The 14258-nt window shown below is 33.0% G+C and overlaps 1 protein-coding gene across 3 annotated transcripts in view; it reads right to left on the bottom strand.

The window, feature by feature from the left end:
* The window catches only part of LOC145259194 (ADP-ribosylation factor GTPase-activating protein 1-like), a 175767-nt gene that overhangs the window by 153303 nt on the left and 8206 nt on the right, over positions 1-14258 (bottom strand). For all 3 annotated transcript variants that reach the window (XM_080116977.1, XM_080116999.1, XM_080116988.1), the window contains exon 2: positions 5644-5753. In XM_080116977.1, coding sequence (XP_079973103.1) covers positions 5644-5753 — 110 coding nt within the window. The remainder of the gene's footprint in view (positions 1-5643; positions 5754-14258) is intronic.

Raw genomic sequence — 14258 nt, 5'->3', positions numbered from 1 at the left:
TTAGGTAGGTATATTTAAAGTCATCTTTAATTTTAAAGCTAATGGCAAGCGAAATTGATTGCCAGTCAAGTAAGACACTTGATGTTAACAGAATATTATCGGTTGATCCTAAAACTAAAGCTCCTTACAAGAAAAAGAACAGCATTGCCACTGTAGTAGAAAGATAAGTGTCCACTAAGCATTTAAGGTACTTACAATCCTCCGATACAGAAATGGAGGATGTGGAGACAAGTCTGAAAGCTGCTGAAAGAATTCGGACAACAAATCAAATTTCTTGAGTATAGAACATAACTTAGCCATCAGAAGTTAATGACAAGTGGTTATGCTAAGTAGTTTAGTCAAAGATTGGAGAGGAAGTTTTAAAAACAAATGAAGCATGCATGGTCCCCCATGAGTGCACAGTGAATGCGGCATAAAATAAATGACTAAGTTCAGCAAGAAAGACACCCCTAGGGTAGCAACCAGAGTTTTCCCGGAAAATCTGTCCTGTTACTTTTTTATTCATATCATGTTTAATGTTTGTGCAAAATTTCAAAAAATTCCAAGGCGTAGTTATTGAGAAAAATGCAGACGGACGAACATGAATTTACAGGTCCACCCTCCTATTTGGGCAGTTGGCATGGAAATCTATTGAGCACAAGGAGAGAAACATTAATGATATGACTGATATGATAGGTAGAGGAATAAAGAGTTGTTGAAGAAAACGAGAGAAGATTGAATTAAAAAAACTTGCATGATGGGAAAAAAAAATAAGTAATAAACAAATCTGGGAATACAATTAACAGTGTAGCATATCTGTCATGAAGACAGTCTATAGTCAATAAACAGACTTTATTACTAAAATAAAAATATCCCGTTTCAGTTTGAGCAATTTACAGACCGAGGACCAACAAATACGAAATACTGCTCAACAGAACTCTGATTAGATCATGCCTGAAGTTAACTGCCTTTGTAACATTGTTAACATTTAAAACTTTCATTTTGGACAACAAAGTGGAAACATTTTGCACTTATTCAGTGAAATGTCTGAAAATACAAAAGAATAAAAAAAACTACATTCTCACTATTGAAACAGTTGACAGGAGTTTTTTTCTCCTTTCAACATATTAAAACATGTTTAAATATTTAGAAAAATACAGTGGGATTTATTTGATTTGTAAAAAAAAAAGAATAAATAAAAGGAATTTCTGACTGGGGGGGGGGATGAAGGTAAAATGAAAAAAAATGAACAAACTAGGCACTAAGACATTTTATTTGAATTTATTTATTCATGTTTTTGTGTGAACTTAAGATTTTTTTTGTTTTTTTATTTTTAATTTACTTCAGAGCGGGTTTTAAATTCTTGTAAATTTTTTCCAGCATATGAAGATATGTAACCTTGAGGGTGCATGTATGACAGCTGTATGCCAATACCAAGCTGTGTGCAAAGTAACGTAACGATAAGGAAAAAGAAAAAGATTATAAAAAAGAAGAATGTGTACACAGATCGAGGATCATAATCACGTTCAGGACGCCAGATATAGACATGTGGGCTGAGAATGACAGTTTTGAACAAGGAAAACAAAACCTTATACGGGAAAGTAACCAGAAATAAATGTTGTTTCAATGGGAAAGGGGGAGTTGAGTTTTTCCTTGTCATTGTTTCTTACAACTTGTAAACATTAACAATAAAGTTACACTATTACAAGAATGGCTCTATATTAAAAAAAAAAAACTGACCTCCAAAAATAATAAATAAATAAATGAAACTTATTTTTTTCTTAAAAGGCCATTCTTAACATAAGGAGAGGGAAGGCATTAGAAAAAAACTCAAATTGACTTTAAAATGATCTTTATAAATATAAAACTACTTGAGCAATTTACATGATTTTTGTATGCATATTTTTTTTTTTACCATCACGGGTATGTACATCATACAGACTTTTTTATTTTTACATGGGAAAGGGGGCAGTTCTGGACACATGCCAGTCTTTCTAATAAATGGATTGCTACCTAAGAGATACGAGTTCAGTCTACCCTAATATTAACCTGTAAGATCAGTCGTGGAATCATTTTCTCCATTTCTTTTCTATTCAAATCCAAATTACAATTATCTACATATATAAAAAACAAAACGGTCATACGCGTTTTTGTATGTCCAGCAAAGTCTTTTTTGCCAGGGTTCTCGGGGGGGGGGGGGTACTATTATTTTTTATATACCCCCTAGATCATAATATCTACGATATGCGAACGCATGTCATATATAAATTAATTTTGATTGACTTTTATAAAATTCACGCTATTCCTTCCTCTTGCGTGTTTGTTTGTGTTTTTCGTATAAAAGCGAGACTAAATTGAAAGCAGCTTTGCAACCTTTCATGACGGGACATCAAGAAAGGAATCAGCTTTAATCATGTCAGGGGAAACCCCTCATATCAGACAATTTCTATTCATTTGGACACTCCCTTTTAATGGGTAGCTGGTTTTCTCCAACATTGTGGGGAAATGAAACGGCAGAAAGCTCCAGCCAACATTTGTTTCTGCAAGTCAACTTTTTCATTGATATCACTAAATTTAAACGTTTGGCTTCTTAGCGCAGCAGTAAAAGTTCACGTTTTCTTCCACTTTCTTTTCCGCCTTCTGGTTCATTTTTTTTTTTTCCTTTTACACCTACAAACACCCGGGCAATGCTGGGTACCCCCGCTAGTACATATATAAAAAGTTATCTATAAAAAAAAACATAAAACAAAAAGAAAGCAACAAGAATCAACAATGATTCTGTACTATCCCTCTACATAAAGTTAAGTAACTGCATATATATTTGTATGTACAGGATTCGTCTGTAAACTAATTAACCAATCATAATGAATTTTGGAACACAGGCATAAAACATTTAATGCGAGTTTAACTTAGATTTAAGCAAAAGAGTAGAAACCTTTTGTGAAAATTCAAATACCTGTGAAATTTTAGTAGGTATTAGACATTAATATCTCTGCAATTCAGTTTCTTTGGAGTATTTTAAAGCATAATATGGAACAAATTCTCATTTGAAGAAAAATTTGAATATTTCAGATTTCAATTAAATTTGATCCATAGTAATTAGACACCAATTTAACAAAATTACCTAGATTTCAATTTCTTTTTAAGACCCTTAAGCTTAAACCTTAAATTTTAGACATTTCTTAAAATTAAAATCATGTAATGAATTTTGAACAAAATGAGAATAACAGATTTTAAACAATTATTATTTTTTGATTTTATTCTGTGTAAGAAGATACAAAATTGATGCAAATCTGTTCTATTTGACAGAATTAATTTTACCCGTTCTATGATGGATATTCTTTTAGTTGCTTTATAAAAACAGGTTTCATTGGGTTTTTTTTTTTAAATTAAAAATTCATTGTAAAAAAAAATCTTAGTATTTATTGTATAAATTCACCAAAAAAAAAAAAAAATTCAAGTAAATAATTTAATTGTTCTTAATTTCTCAAACTACATGAAACTTCATCCAAGATCAGAAAATATCAAAGCCCAGAATATTTCCTGAAAGTAGTTCTTGACACATGTTAGCCACATGTAAAATAGAAAATGTACTTCAAATTTGTAAAACATGTCAGAAACAAAACAATTAAACTATCTGATCTTTAACACATATGACACCTTTTTTCTTTGTGGAAAATAAAAAATTCTGAACATTTAAATATCAGTCTTAAAAAAAAAATTAAAATCCATATTTTATTAGACTAGAATATTTTTGAATCCACAATAAAAAGAAAAATTTAAATAAAATCATTGTAGTTAAAAATCTGTTATGTTGGATTTACCATCGTTATTTTAAACAGTGCCCCTTGGAGATCTGGATTCCCTAATTTTCAATCTTGTGCCATATCTTGTTGCAGTGGAAAGCAAGTAAATAATAAACTGTTCAAAAGATTAAAAAGTAAATAAAAGAAATCATATGTAATGTCTTCCTTATGAGAACAGAATTGAACACAATGTCGGTTCTCAATATGGAGAAAATCCAGCTCTTAGAAATAGTTATTCAGAATTTGGACAAAAAATAAAAATTGCCTCAGTCTAGAAAGACTTGCACTGACCAAAAACAGGAAAGATAATGTGCTGCACCTGGACATATGCAACATTCCATTCCTAGCCAAGGAGTTTGTCACACAGAGAAGTCACAGCTACTACTATATTATACACAAAATTAACTTGTACAAGATTTGAACATGTGTCTCAGAAAGAAGAATCACCTGTGGCAGGTTGGTTGGTTGTTTTTATTTTATGGCATATCAACCCTTTTCAGGTTATTTAATGCCGAATCCAGTTATTTTGAAGAAAAATTTTTTTAATAGAATATTTTTTTTTCAAGCCGGTTTCTATTTAACCCATAGTTGGGACCCTAACAGGTACTACCACTCGGGTCAGAGTGGACCTGGGAGCAATGGCAATTAAAAGGTGGCTCAACTCCCCAAAGCCCGCAAGCTGAGGCCTCACCTTTGGATACAGTTTAAGGTCATATCCAGGACCGTCACCTGTGGCAGTTGTTGACTTAACCATTTTACTAATGCGTCCAATGGTCAGTGTAAAATGAGTTTTCTATAACTTATCTCTACAATTTGGTGATAAATCTGCTCCACCCTAAAAATTGAATATTATAAAATGGCAAAAAATAAAGATAATATAGTATCATAAACTACGGGGGAAAAAACAAGAGGTTCCTTAATCCCAGCAATGCTGAGTCTTCCGACTAGGAAAATATTGAATAGAAAATGCTTGTTTTTGGGGGTTTTTTTAAATAAAAATGAAATAAAAATTTAAAGTTTACACAAGTAAAAATATTTAAAATCTAATTTCAGCATTGGAACAACTGAGGGTCAAGTTAAAAAAAAAAGAAAGTGCTCCATACTATGATATCAAGTTTTTATATGTATACATAATTGACATATAGGCAAGGCAGAAAGAGGAAGAAAAAAAAAAACAGGAGGAAAAGAAAAATAAAATGAAAGAGTGCATGTGTAAAAGGAAGAAAATAAAAGTCCAAACAAATATTAATGAATAAATAAGTAGATAAGGCTCTAGTGAAATCAGCTTTATCTTTTTTAAAGAAAAGCAAATTTTGACCAAAAGGCAGGGGCTCTAGAAATTTAAGCAGAAATCAATTTTTACTTATTGTAACATTACATATTATCAAGTAGATTCCATACACGAAAAAAAAAAGAGGAAAAAACATTTGATTCTGCATTTTTTTTAACGAAAGGTATTTATTCTTGATATTTGAAACAATGCTTTATATCTTGTTTTAAACAGTTCATTTTATTTTTATCTCGTCTGCCATGTCTTTTTCAGATGCTCTCATCATCCACACGGTTCGCTTGCTGTTAGTTTCCGAACACATGCTTTTCCCCTCTTCTCCGGCCATGTGTCTTTTTATCTCTGCTTTTTCTTTGCTATGATGTTACATTGCATAGCCGGCTTGGTCATTTGCATATGTATTATGTGGCTGCTATTGCTATCAGTATCAGCAGTTCTGTTACATTATTTAAACAAAGTGAAATTCTGCTAAAAAGCAGAAAACATATCGATGCATATATTTGACAGCCAGGCAATACTAAAAAACTATTTAAGTAACTTGTATCAAAAATACAAAAAATTGAAACTCACCTGAGATGTACTCCTAAACCACGATGTTTGCCAGAACATTCAAGGCATATCCAAATCCCATAGGTGACACTAACCCATTGAGGGTTATGGGTGCCACATTCAAAGCAGTTCTGAAAAAGAGAAATAAATATTTTCTTAAAACAAGAATTCTTTGAAAATAAATGAGACCTAATCTTTTAAAACAAAAATATTACATACAAGTTTCAGACATTTTTGTATGCAGATTCAATAATCCATGCTAAATTAGAGGAATAACTGATTGCAAAATAACAGAGTGGAAGGGTCTTGGAGGCAATATGGGGAAAACAAAAGTAATGATCATACTATGAAAAATTCTGGGAAGTTTCTTTGTGGTGTTTACAGAGATTAAACCCGGATCTGAAACTTCCAACGTAGACCCCCACTACCATGTCTCCTTCTCAAACATCAGGGGTCTACGTTCTAACCTTCCAGAGGTTGAAGCCCAATTACAGAGACTAAACCAGACCTTTTATTTTTAAGCGAAACTGGAATTGGACAGACTATTCCCCTAAATGAGTTCGTAATTAAAGGATACTCTAACCTAACTTCCAAATCTGACCCCCAAAATCCCATGGGCATGGAACATGTGCCTATATAAAAGATGGCTTTCCATGTGGTAGGGACATCTCCAGAGAAGATCCTAACTTACCCTATATGTGCTTCCGAGTAGCACTAGCTCACACTACGGCATTTATATTTACTCTCTATCGCCCCCATAACAGCGGAGTTACTATCTTTAAAAGCATATCTGAGAAAATTGACCAAGTTCTATCAGCATATCCTTCAGCTAACATTCACGTATGTGGAGACTTCAATGTTCACAATGTGGAATGGTTGACCCACTCAAACAAGACCGATGATGAGGGGAGATTCTGTCATGATTTCTCCATTGCTTATGACCTGACTCAGATTGTTCACGAACCCACCCGTGTGGCCGACAATGACGGCCAGTATGCAAGTCTCCTAGACCTTTTTCTCACAACTTTCCCTGAACTATGTTCAGTTTCCGTTCTGTCTCCTCTTGGATCTTCCGACCACTCAGTTGTATCAATTAAGATAAAAATGAAATGCAATAAGTCCTCAGACGTACCTCTCCATCGTACAGTATATCGATACACTATGGCTGACTGGGATAGTTTCCGTACATTTATATTGGATCTTCCTCTGCGTTCCATGTTTAAAAAGGATGTGTTGTCTATAGTATCAGACCTGACAGAATGGTCAATTGTAGGTATAGACAATTTCATACCCTCGAAAAAGTTCCAGCAAAAACCTAATAGCCAGCCATGGTTTTCTCCAGAATGTGCTGCTGCTATTGAGCACAGAAATCACTTTTTCCACTGCTTCAAACGTAATAGATGTATGGAAACTAAAGCCGCTTTCAGGACTGCCAGCAACCATTGTAAGAAAGTAATAAAGAACGCAAGAGAGTTGTCTTGGTTCCCACCAGTTTTGGCAAATTGCAAACAGAATCCTGAACAGAAGCGGGTGCTCTATCCCAACTATCATCAATGGACCTGAGTTAATCTCGTCAGCATCAGACAAATCCAAACTCTTTGCCAAGAACTTTGCAGCCAATTCTACCCTTTGCGACCAAGGCCGCCAACCCCCAATATTTCCTCCTGCATCAGAAAACACACTATGTGATATACAAATATCTGTATGTGATGGTGCCAAGCTAATCAAAAACCTTGATTCCAGTAAAGCAACCGGCCCTGACGGTATTCCAATTATAGTACTCAAAAAACTTCAACCAGAACTAGCACCCATACTTACAAAACTGTTTAAATGTTGTCTTAAGGAGAATTGCTTCCCATCACCCTGGAAAATCTCATCAGTATGCCCTGTATTTAAGAATTCAGGTGATCGTTCATCCCCCTCTCAGTACAGGCCAATAAGTCTCCTGTGCGTCATGAGTAAGTTGCTGGAATCTGTGTTAAATACAGAAGTAATCAACCATCTCAGCAAAAATAACCTTAGTGACACACAATATGGTTTCCGTTCTGCTAGATCTACAGCAGATGTGCTTACAGTTATATCTCATAGGATTAGCGAATCTCTCGACAGAGGCAACCTTTCTAGGGCAATTGCTCTTGACATATCTAAAGGCCTTTGATAGGGTATGGCATAAAGGTTTACTTCACAAGATCTCCAGCTATGGTATAGCTGGAAATGTCTTCTCAATTATTAAATCATTTCTCTTTGATAGGTTCATAAGAGTAGTAGTTGATGAGCAAAAATCAGAAGCTCATAGTATAAATGCTGGAGTCCCTCAGGGGTCCATCCTGGGCCCAACTCTTTTCCTAATTTACATTCATGATCTTCCAAATCACATCCTTACATCATTTGTAGACATTTTTGCCGACGACACTACCATCTATGGTAGCACATCTAAGACAGTAAACGACCAAGTTCTCTACGATTCTCTCTCCTCTGATCTTGATCACGTTGTACAATGGGGAAAGGAGTGGCTGGTTACTTTTAATGCATCTAAAACCAAGCTTCTATCTTTACATCATCAACGTTCTGATCCCCATCCGGCATCAATTAAAATGAATGGCTCTCGTCTTCAGGAGGCCTCAAGTTTTAACAAGCTTCTGGGCTTGACCGTTACTCCTGATCTTAAATGGAACACGTACATCAAATCTGTTGCCAAGGCCGCTGGAAAAATGGTCGGATCCTTCTATCGATCCAGTAGATATCTCACTGCTGGTGCAATTCTCTATCTATATAAGAGCCAGATACATCCAAGGATGGAATACTGTTGCCACATATGGGCAGGAGCTGCTAGAAAAGACTTGTCCTGCCTTGATAGGGTTCAAAATAGACTTCGTGGCCTGGTGGGAGATGTCCTTTTCTCTTCGCTGCAACCTCTATCTCACAGAAGAGATGCTGCGAGTTTGTCTCTGCTTTATCGTTATTTTCATGGAAAGTGTTCGACTGAGCTTCAATCTATGGTCCCCCCTCGCCAAACTTTCACAAGAAACACTAGACTAGCTGAAAACATTATCAATAATTTTTCCCACTCTTTATCTGTGCCTAAACCTAAACATAGATTCCATGATCAAAGCTTTTTTCTTAGAACTGCACGCCTGTGGAATTTTCTTCCGTTTTCCTGCTTTCCAGCTGTCTATAATATGGTTGTCTTCAAGTCCAACGTGAACAAGTTTCTGATGAGCCGTTCCACTTAAGTTAACAAATTTACCGAACTTCCATTACTATTGATTACTATATTGTCCTTTTGACTACTCTACACTCTTTAACCCTTATCCTTGAGTGGCCGATCGGCCTTGATAAGTGGTGACGCCTATGTATAAAAAAAAAATAAAAATAAAAAAGATCTGGTGTTAGCAAATATTCTACAGTAGTATGGTGCAAAGCAGTATATGTTTCTTTTGTAAACTTACCAGTTCTTCCAGGAATGCTATTCCAAGTTTCTAACCAGTCACAGAACACATTTAGGAAACTATAATTATCACTATTTAATGTAAGTGGATTAGCATATTTATTACGAAATTGACAACCTTTATATGGTGTTTTCACATTCAGTATTGTCCACCAAATATAAAATATTTGAATGTATTCTGCGATTTCTGCATAATTTGGCAAGCATTCCTGTTTTCCTAAGGTTAGCAAACTTTGAATAGTATATTCGTTGAAAATTTTCAAAACCAAATTTTACGTTAAACTGTGTTCATTGTACGTTGACTACCAACCCCCAACATAAGGTGGCCATACTCATTTTTCTTCGCTTTTATTTGTTAAAAAGAAAGCGCCCTAAAAAAAGAAAAAAAAAAAAGAAAAAAAAAAAAAATGGCCATAAAGTGGGAGCTCATTTTTATAGAAAAGTGATCCCCCATTTTTTAAAACTAACATTTCTTCATATCTTGGAAACTACTGTTTGCCGTAATTTTAAACGTTATTTTTGATTACAGCGCCACTAGCAGTATCAGAATTTTGGGGGAATTTTTGACAACCCTACTACAAAACTGTGAATAACATATACAAAACTCGTAATTTCTCCATTGAAAGTGGGTTGTTTATTTTCTTTATGGAATATACTTCCAAAATAAACTATTAAAATTGTTTAAAAAATAACAGAAATATTTTTTTTTTTATTGCCGGCATTTTGTAAACACTTTTTTTTTTAAATAAAAAATATTTATTATTTTTTTTAAACAATTTGAATAGTTTATTTTGGAAGTATATTCTCCAAAATTCTGACACCTACAGGGGCCACGACATTTACCACAAATAATTATTAATAAGCTTTTGGGATAACAAAAACGGTCATAAACTTGATAAAAAAAAAAAAAAAAAAAAAGTTTAATCTATTTCACACTGATATAAATATTGCACAGTAAAATAGTTGAACTAAAAAGATAAATGATTTTTCTTATTTAAAATTATTTAAACAAGGAATTCCGTTTTTACGATATCACTTTTATTATTAAATTGTTAGGTGAAAGTACATAATATTTTCACCATACTCCCCATTTTAAATAAGTTTCTAAATAATTTATTATTTCAGCAAATAACTTAAATTACATGTAAAATTCATTTTTTATATACATACTTTCATTTTTATTTTAAAATACGTTCTAAAAAAATAAATAAATAAAAAAGGCACATTTTGTTTTTTTTTTCAATTTTTAAAAAAAAATATATCTCAAACATTTTAACACTTACTCTGCTATATTTAGATGGAGTAAAATCCTTTCTTTTTATTGCATTAATCCACTGGTAAATTATTTCCTTTTTTGGGGGGAAATGAAAACAGTAACTTTTGGTCCATTTTTGTAGTTACCTCGGCATTTTGGAACTATACATCTCGACGGCATGTTTAAATTTATTTAACCCTCCAAAACTTTAAACCAAGTTCCGGTTTAGTCATGACACATGTGACCAAATTTCAACAGACCGATGTTCATGACGTCACCAGACTAAATTATAGTTGTCGCTAGGCCATCATATTACGGTAACCACGCCGAAAGTGTCTAGAATGGTTTGGTTTGATTTTACAGCATATCAATGCTTCGAGTTATTTAATGTCAAATCCAGTCATTTTGGTAAAACTTTTGCTTCAGGTTATTTAGACCTTCAAATATTTATTCCAAGTGTTTGGTGATTTTATTGAGGAAAATTGTTGCTTTTTGTTTTTAACTTTGTAGAACATGATTAAGTTTTGTAAAGGGAAAGGACAAAAAAAACAAAAAAAAACAATATCAATGTTTTGTGCATTTTAGGCTCAGAAACGATTATTTTCAGACAGATTGATCTGGTAACACCAGTGTCCAGAAGAGAATAAAATCGGTTCTGTGTTGCAACAGCTTGTAGTTGTATGGACATGTTGAACAAAGTTCTAGACAAATAGATGTACACACATCTCAGTTGAAAGTAACTTATAAAAAGATAGGCCAAAGACTTGGAATGACTTAGTCAAAAATAACCTCAAGCAAAACTGATGTAAATGATGGAATTTCATGGAAAAAAAAATCACTTTGTACTGCCATGGTTAATCTCCAAGAAAGCTTGTTATCTATAATATAAAAGCGAAAATATGTGTGTGTGTGTGTGTGTGTGTGTGTGTGTGTGTGTGTGTGTGTGTGCGTGCGCATGTCCGGCAAAGGCTGGGGAGGGGGGAGGAAGCTCATTCTTAAAAATTTTTATATGCTCCGTAGATTATAATATCTAAGATTTACAAAACGAGCTGGCGTGTATCTTTAATTTTGGCGATTTTTTACACGCCATTTTCAGTATTTCTTAGTCTCCGTGTGTTTTTTTTTTTTTTTTCGTACATAAGCGAAACTGAACCTGTAGCAAATTAGTCCTGACACTCGTGCTTGGGATGTCCAGAAAGCAACGATGTTTGATCAATGCAGCCAAAACCCGTCAAAGACAATTGCTATTCATGGGAAGGTTTTCCCCGACACTTTGGGAGAAACGCAGACACTGGCTTGCAGCCAAAGTTAAGTTTCTCCATATGGCATAATGTTTGACCTCATTAAATTCATGCAGTTTTTAATTATTAAATTAAAACGCTTTTTACTCCTCTCCCTTTGTGGACAAGCAGGTAAGATACGAGTCTTTTTTTCTCTTTCTTTTCCACCTTCGCGTCAAGGCTTCAGGTTCGAGCCTACCTTCCTACCAAATCTTTTTTTTTTTCTTTTACACCTCCGCAACCCATCTAATCTATGATATAAATCTCACCTGTCTGTTTAAATGTATGTATATATGTATGTCTCGCAAAAACTTTTGACGGGTGACAAATTTTCACAAGATTCGTATCATTTTAAACCATGACCCTTCGGACAAAAAATATTGCAAAATTGGCCAAAAACATTAATTCGTTCACCCTCAATGGGGAGAGGTCGCTTTTTTTCAATATTTTCGAAAGTCATCGCCTCTTTGATCGAAATCCTATAGGATAAGGAGTTATATTTCAAATGTATTCTTTGTCTTACATAGAATAATAAACATCTTGATTTGAAATTTAACCATTTCACGTCATAAATTTTTAAATTCATTGAATGACTAAAATTTGAGATAGATATAGATATATACTTGCCTACAAAACCCTCCTTTATTTATGGTTACAAATATGCTTAAAATAATCAGCCGAAAATGAAAATATATTGTATTGTGGGAAAGGTGAGGATTGTAAATATATATAAAAAAAAAAATAAAAATAAAAATAAAAAACTTTGCACGTATCAGATTTTAAGGTTGAAAATTCGAATTTTGAATGTGTTTAATTTTTCATCTTTTGTGTTTTGAAATGTGAAATTCGTTGAATGTGTTAAATATCTTTCAGATTAGCAAAACAATATAAATAAATAAATAAATAAATATATATATATATATATTTCATTTTTAGAAAAAAAAAAATCAGTACTTTTAAATCTTTGAAAAATAAATTAATTTTCTTTTAGTGAGCACAATATTGCTAATATACCATTAAATCAAAAATGCTTTGAAGAATTGATACCAAAAAACAAATCGCTAAATATCTGCACATTTTGCTATAAATACGATAATTTCTTCTGGCAATTTGTTGTTACTTGATATTAACTCAACTATGGGAGACCATAAAGTTGTTCGCATTTACAAACAATTGTGATCTCCTCCTTTTCCTTCGACTTGCGCTTGACTTCTTTTAAAGTGTAAGAGACTTTTGCATCTACCATACTCTCATCCAGAAACATTTGGCCCTAATGGCAAGACAGGATCAAGACAACCAAGTATGATCCTAGATGCAGGAGTTATCTCCAACACATACGGCGCCTAGCATTCCCAAAATGGTCACTCATCTGGTACTGGCCAGACTCATCGTTGCTTAACTTCAGGGGGTTATGTAGACAACAAATATATACATATATATCTTATGAAAAAAGAATTAAACCCTTTACTAAACCATTCTTCATTAATAGTTAAAACAAACGTTAAAAATACATGGAAATTTACAGGACTAAATGAACTTACTTAGTCCTATCAAGGCTACTGTAGTTTCTTCCAAACTATCATTAAATTTTTTTTTTTTTTTTTTTTTTTAATTTTGCCATGCAAAATCTATACAGTGAGATGAAAGATGGAATCATTTGGAATTCAGATACTTGTGTTATAATATTTTTGCATATTTTTAAAGCAAATCATCCTAAATCTTATTTAGACAAAAAAAAAAAAAAAAATTGGTTCAAAAACCTTTTTAAAAAATATCCAAATGTTTCATCCATCAAGACAAGAATGGCAGTGAATGATGTTTTGGAAAATTTTAAATTCTATTAAAAATAGAAAAGGTTTTATATTATTCTGCTTTTCATGATAAAATTCAGAAAAAAAAAAAAAAAAAAAAAATTGCTCAAGAATAATATATTTTAAATAGTACCCCCCCCCCCAAAAAAAAAAACTTGTTTTTTCTTCCATTTTTTGGCCGTGCCTACATAAAATGCATCCACGATAAATAGTGGACTTAAAAACAGGAAAATGTTCTAGAGTCGTTTGATGTGAATTTTTATGACCACTAGAACCAATGGCCGATCAATATATTTCAAAATTGATAAGGTAAATGTACATACATCATTAACTTTCAGAATTATTTTATGCACAATATACAAATATTTGATTAATTTTAATAGTTCACAGATTTCTTTAAAACCTTATGTTTGATTGAATTTAACAAGTTCTACCAGAATCGCAAATGTTACATTTCACTAAATTTTTTTCTTTTCATTTTATTGAATTACTCTTACATTGAGTTTGACAGCTTAAAAGATTATTTTTAACCAAGTTTTTGAAAGTTTAGGGAAAAATAATGAGCCATACAGAATTTTATTTTTTCTAGATTGGGTAATTTAATGTTTTATCCCAATCCAAAGTGACACTTTTTTTTTAGGTTGTTATGGTGGTGGGGTGGGGGTGGGGGGGTCATCTGACTTAAAGTCTGGATGGTCGTGCTAGGGTTACAAATTTTATCCAATTTTACTTTTTTCCAGTATACTGTTAAGTACTGGTATTAACCTACTACAACTTGTTGAAAGAACTATTTTAGTGCAGTGTTTAAAAAATGTTTTGTTCTGAAGTTACAATTTCTTAAA

The sequence above is a fragment of the Euprymna scolopes genome, chromosome 3, assembly GCF_053919585.1.
Source record: "Euprymna scolopes isolate OS-2025 chromosome 3, ASM5391958v1, whole genome shotgun sequence".
Taxonomy (NCBI): domain Eukaryota; kingdom Metazoa; phylum Mollusca; class Cephalopoda; order Sepiida; family Sepiolidae; genus Euprymna; species Euprymna scolopes.
Note: the sequence above shows the minus strand (reverse complement) of the source record. Positions and strands in the feature narration are given on the sequence as shown.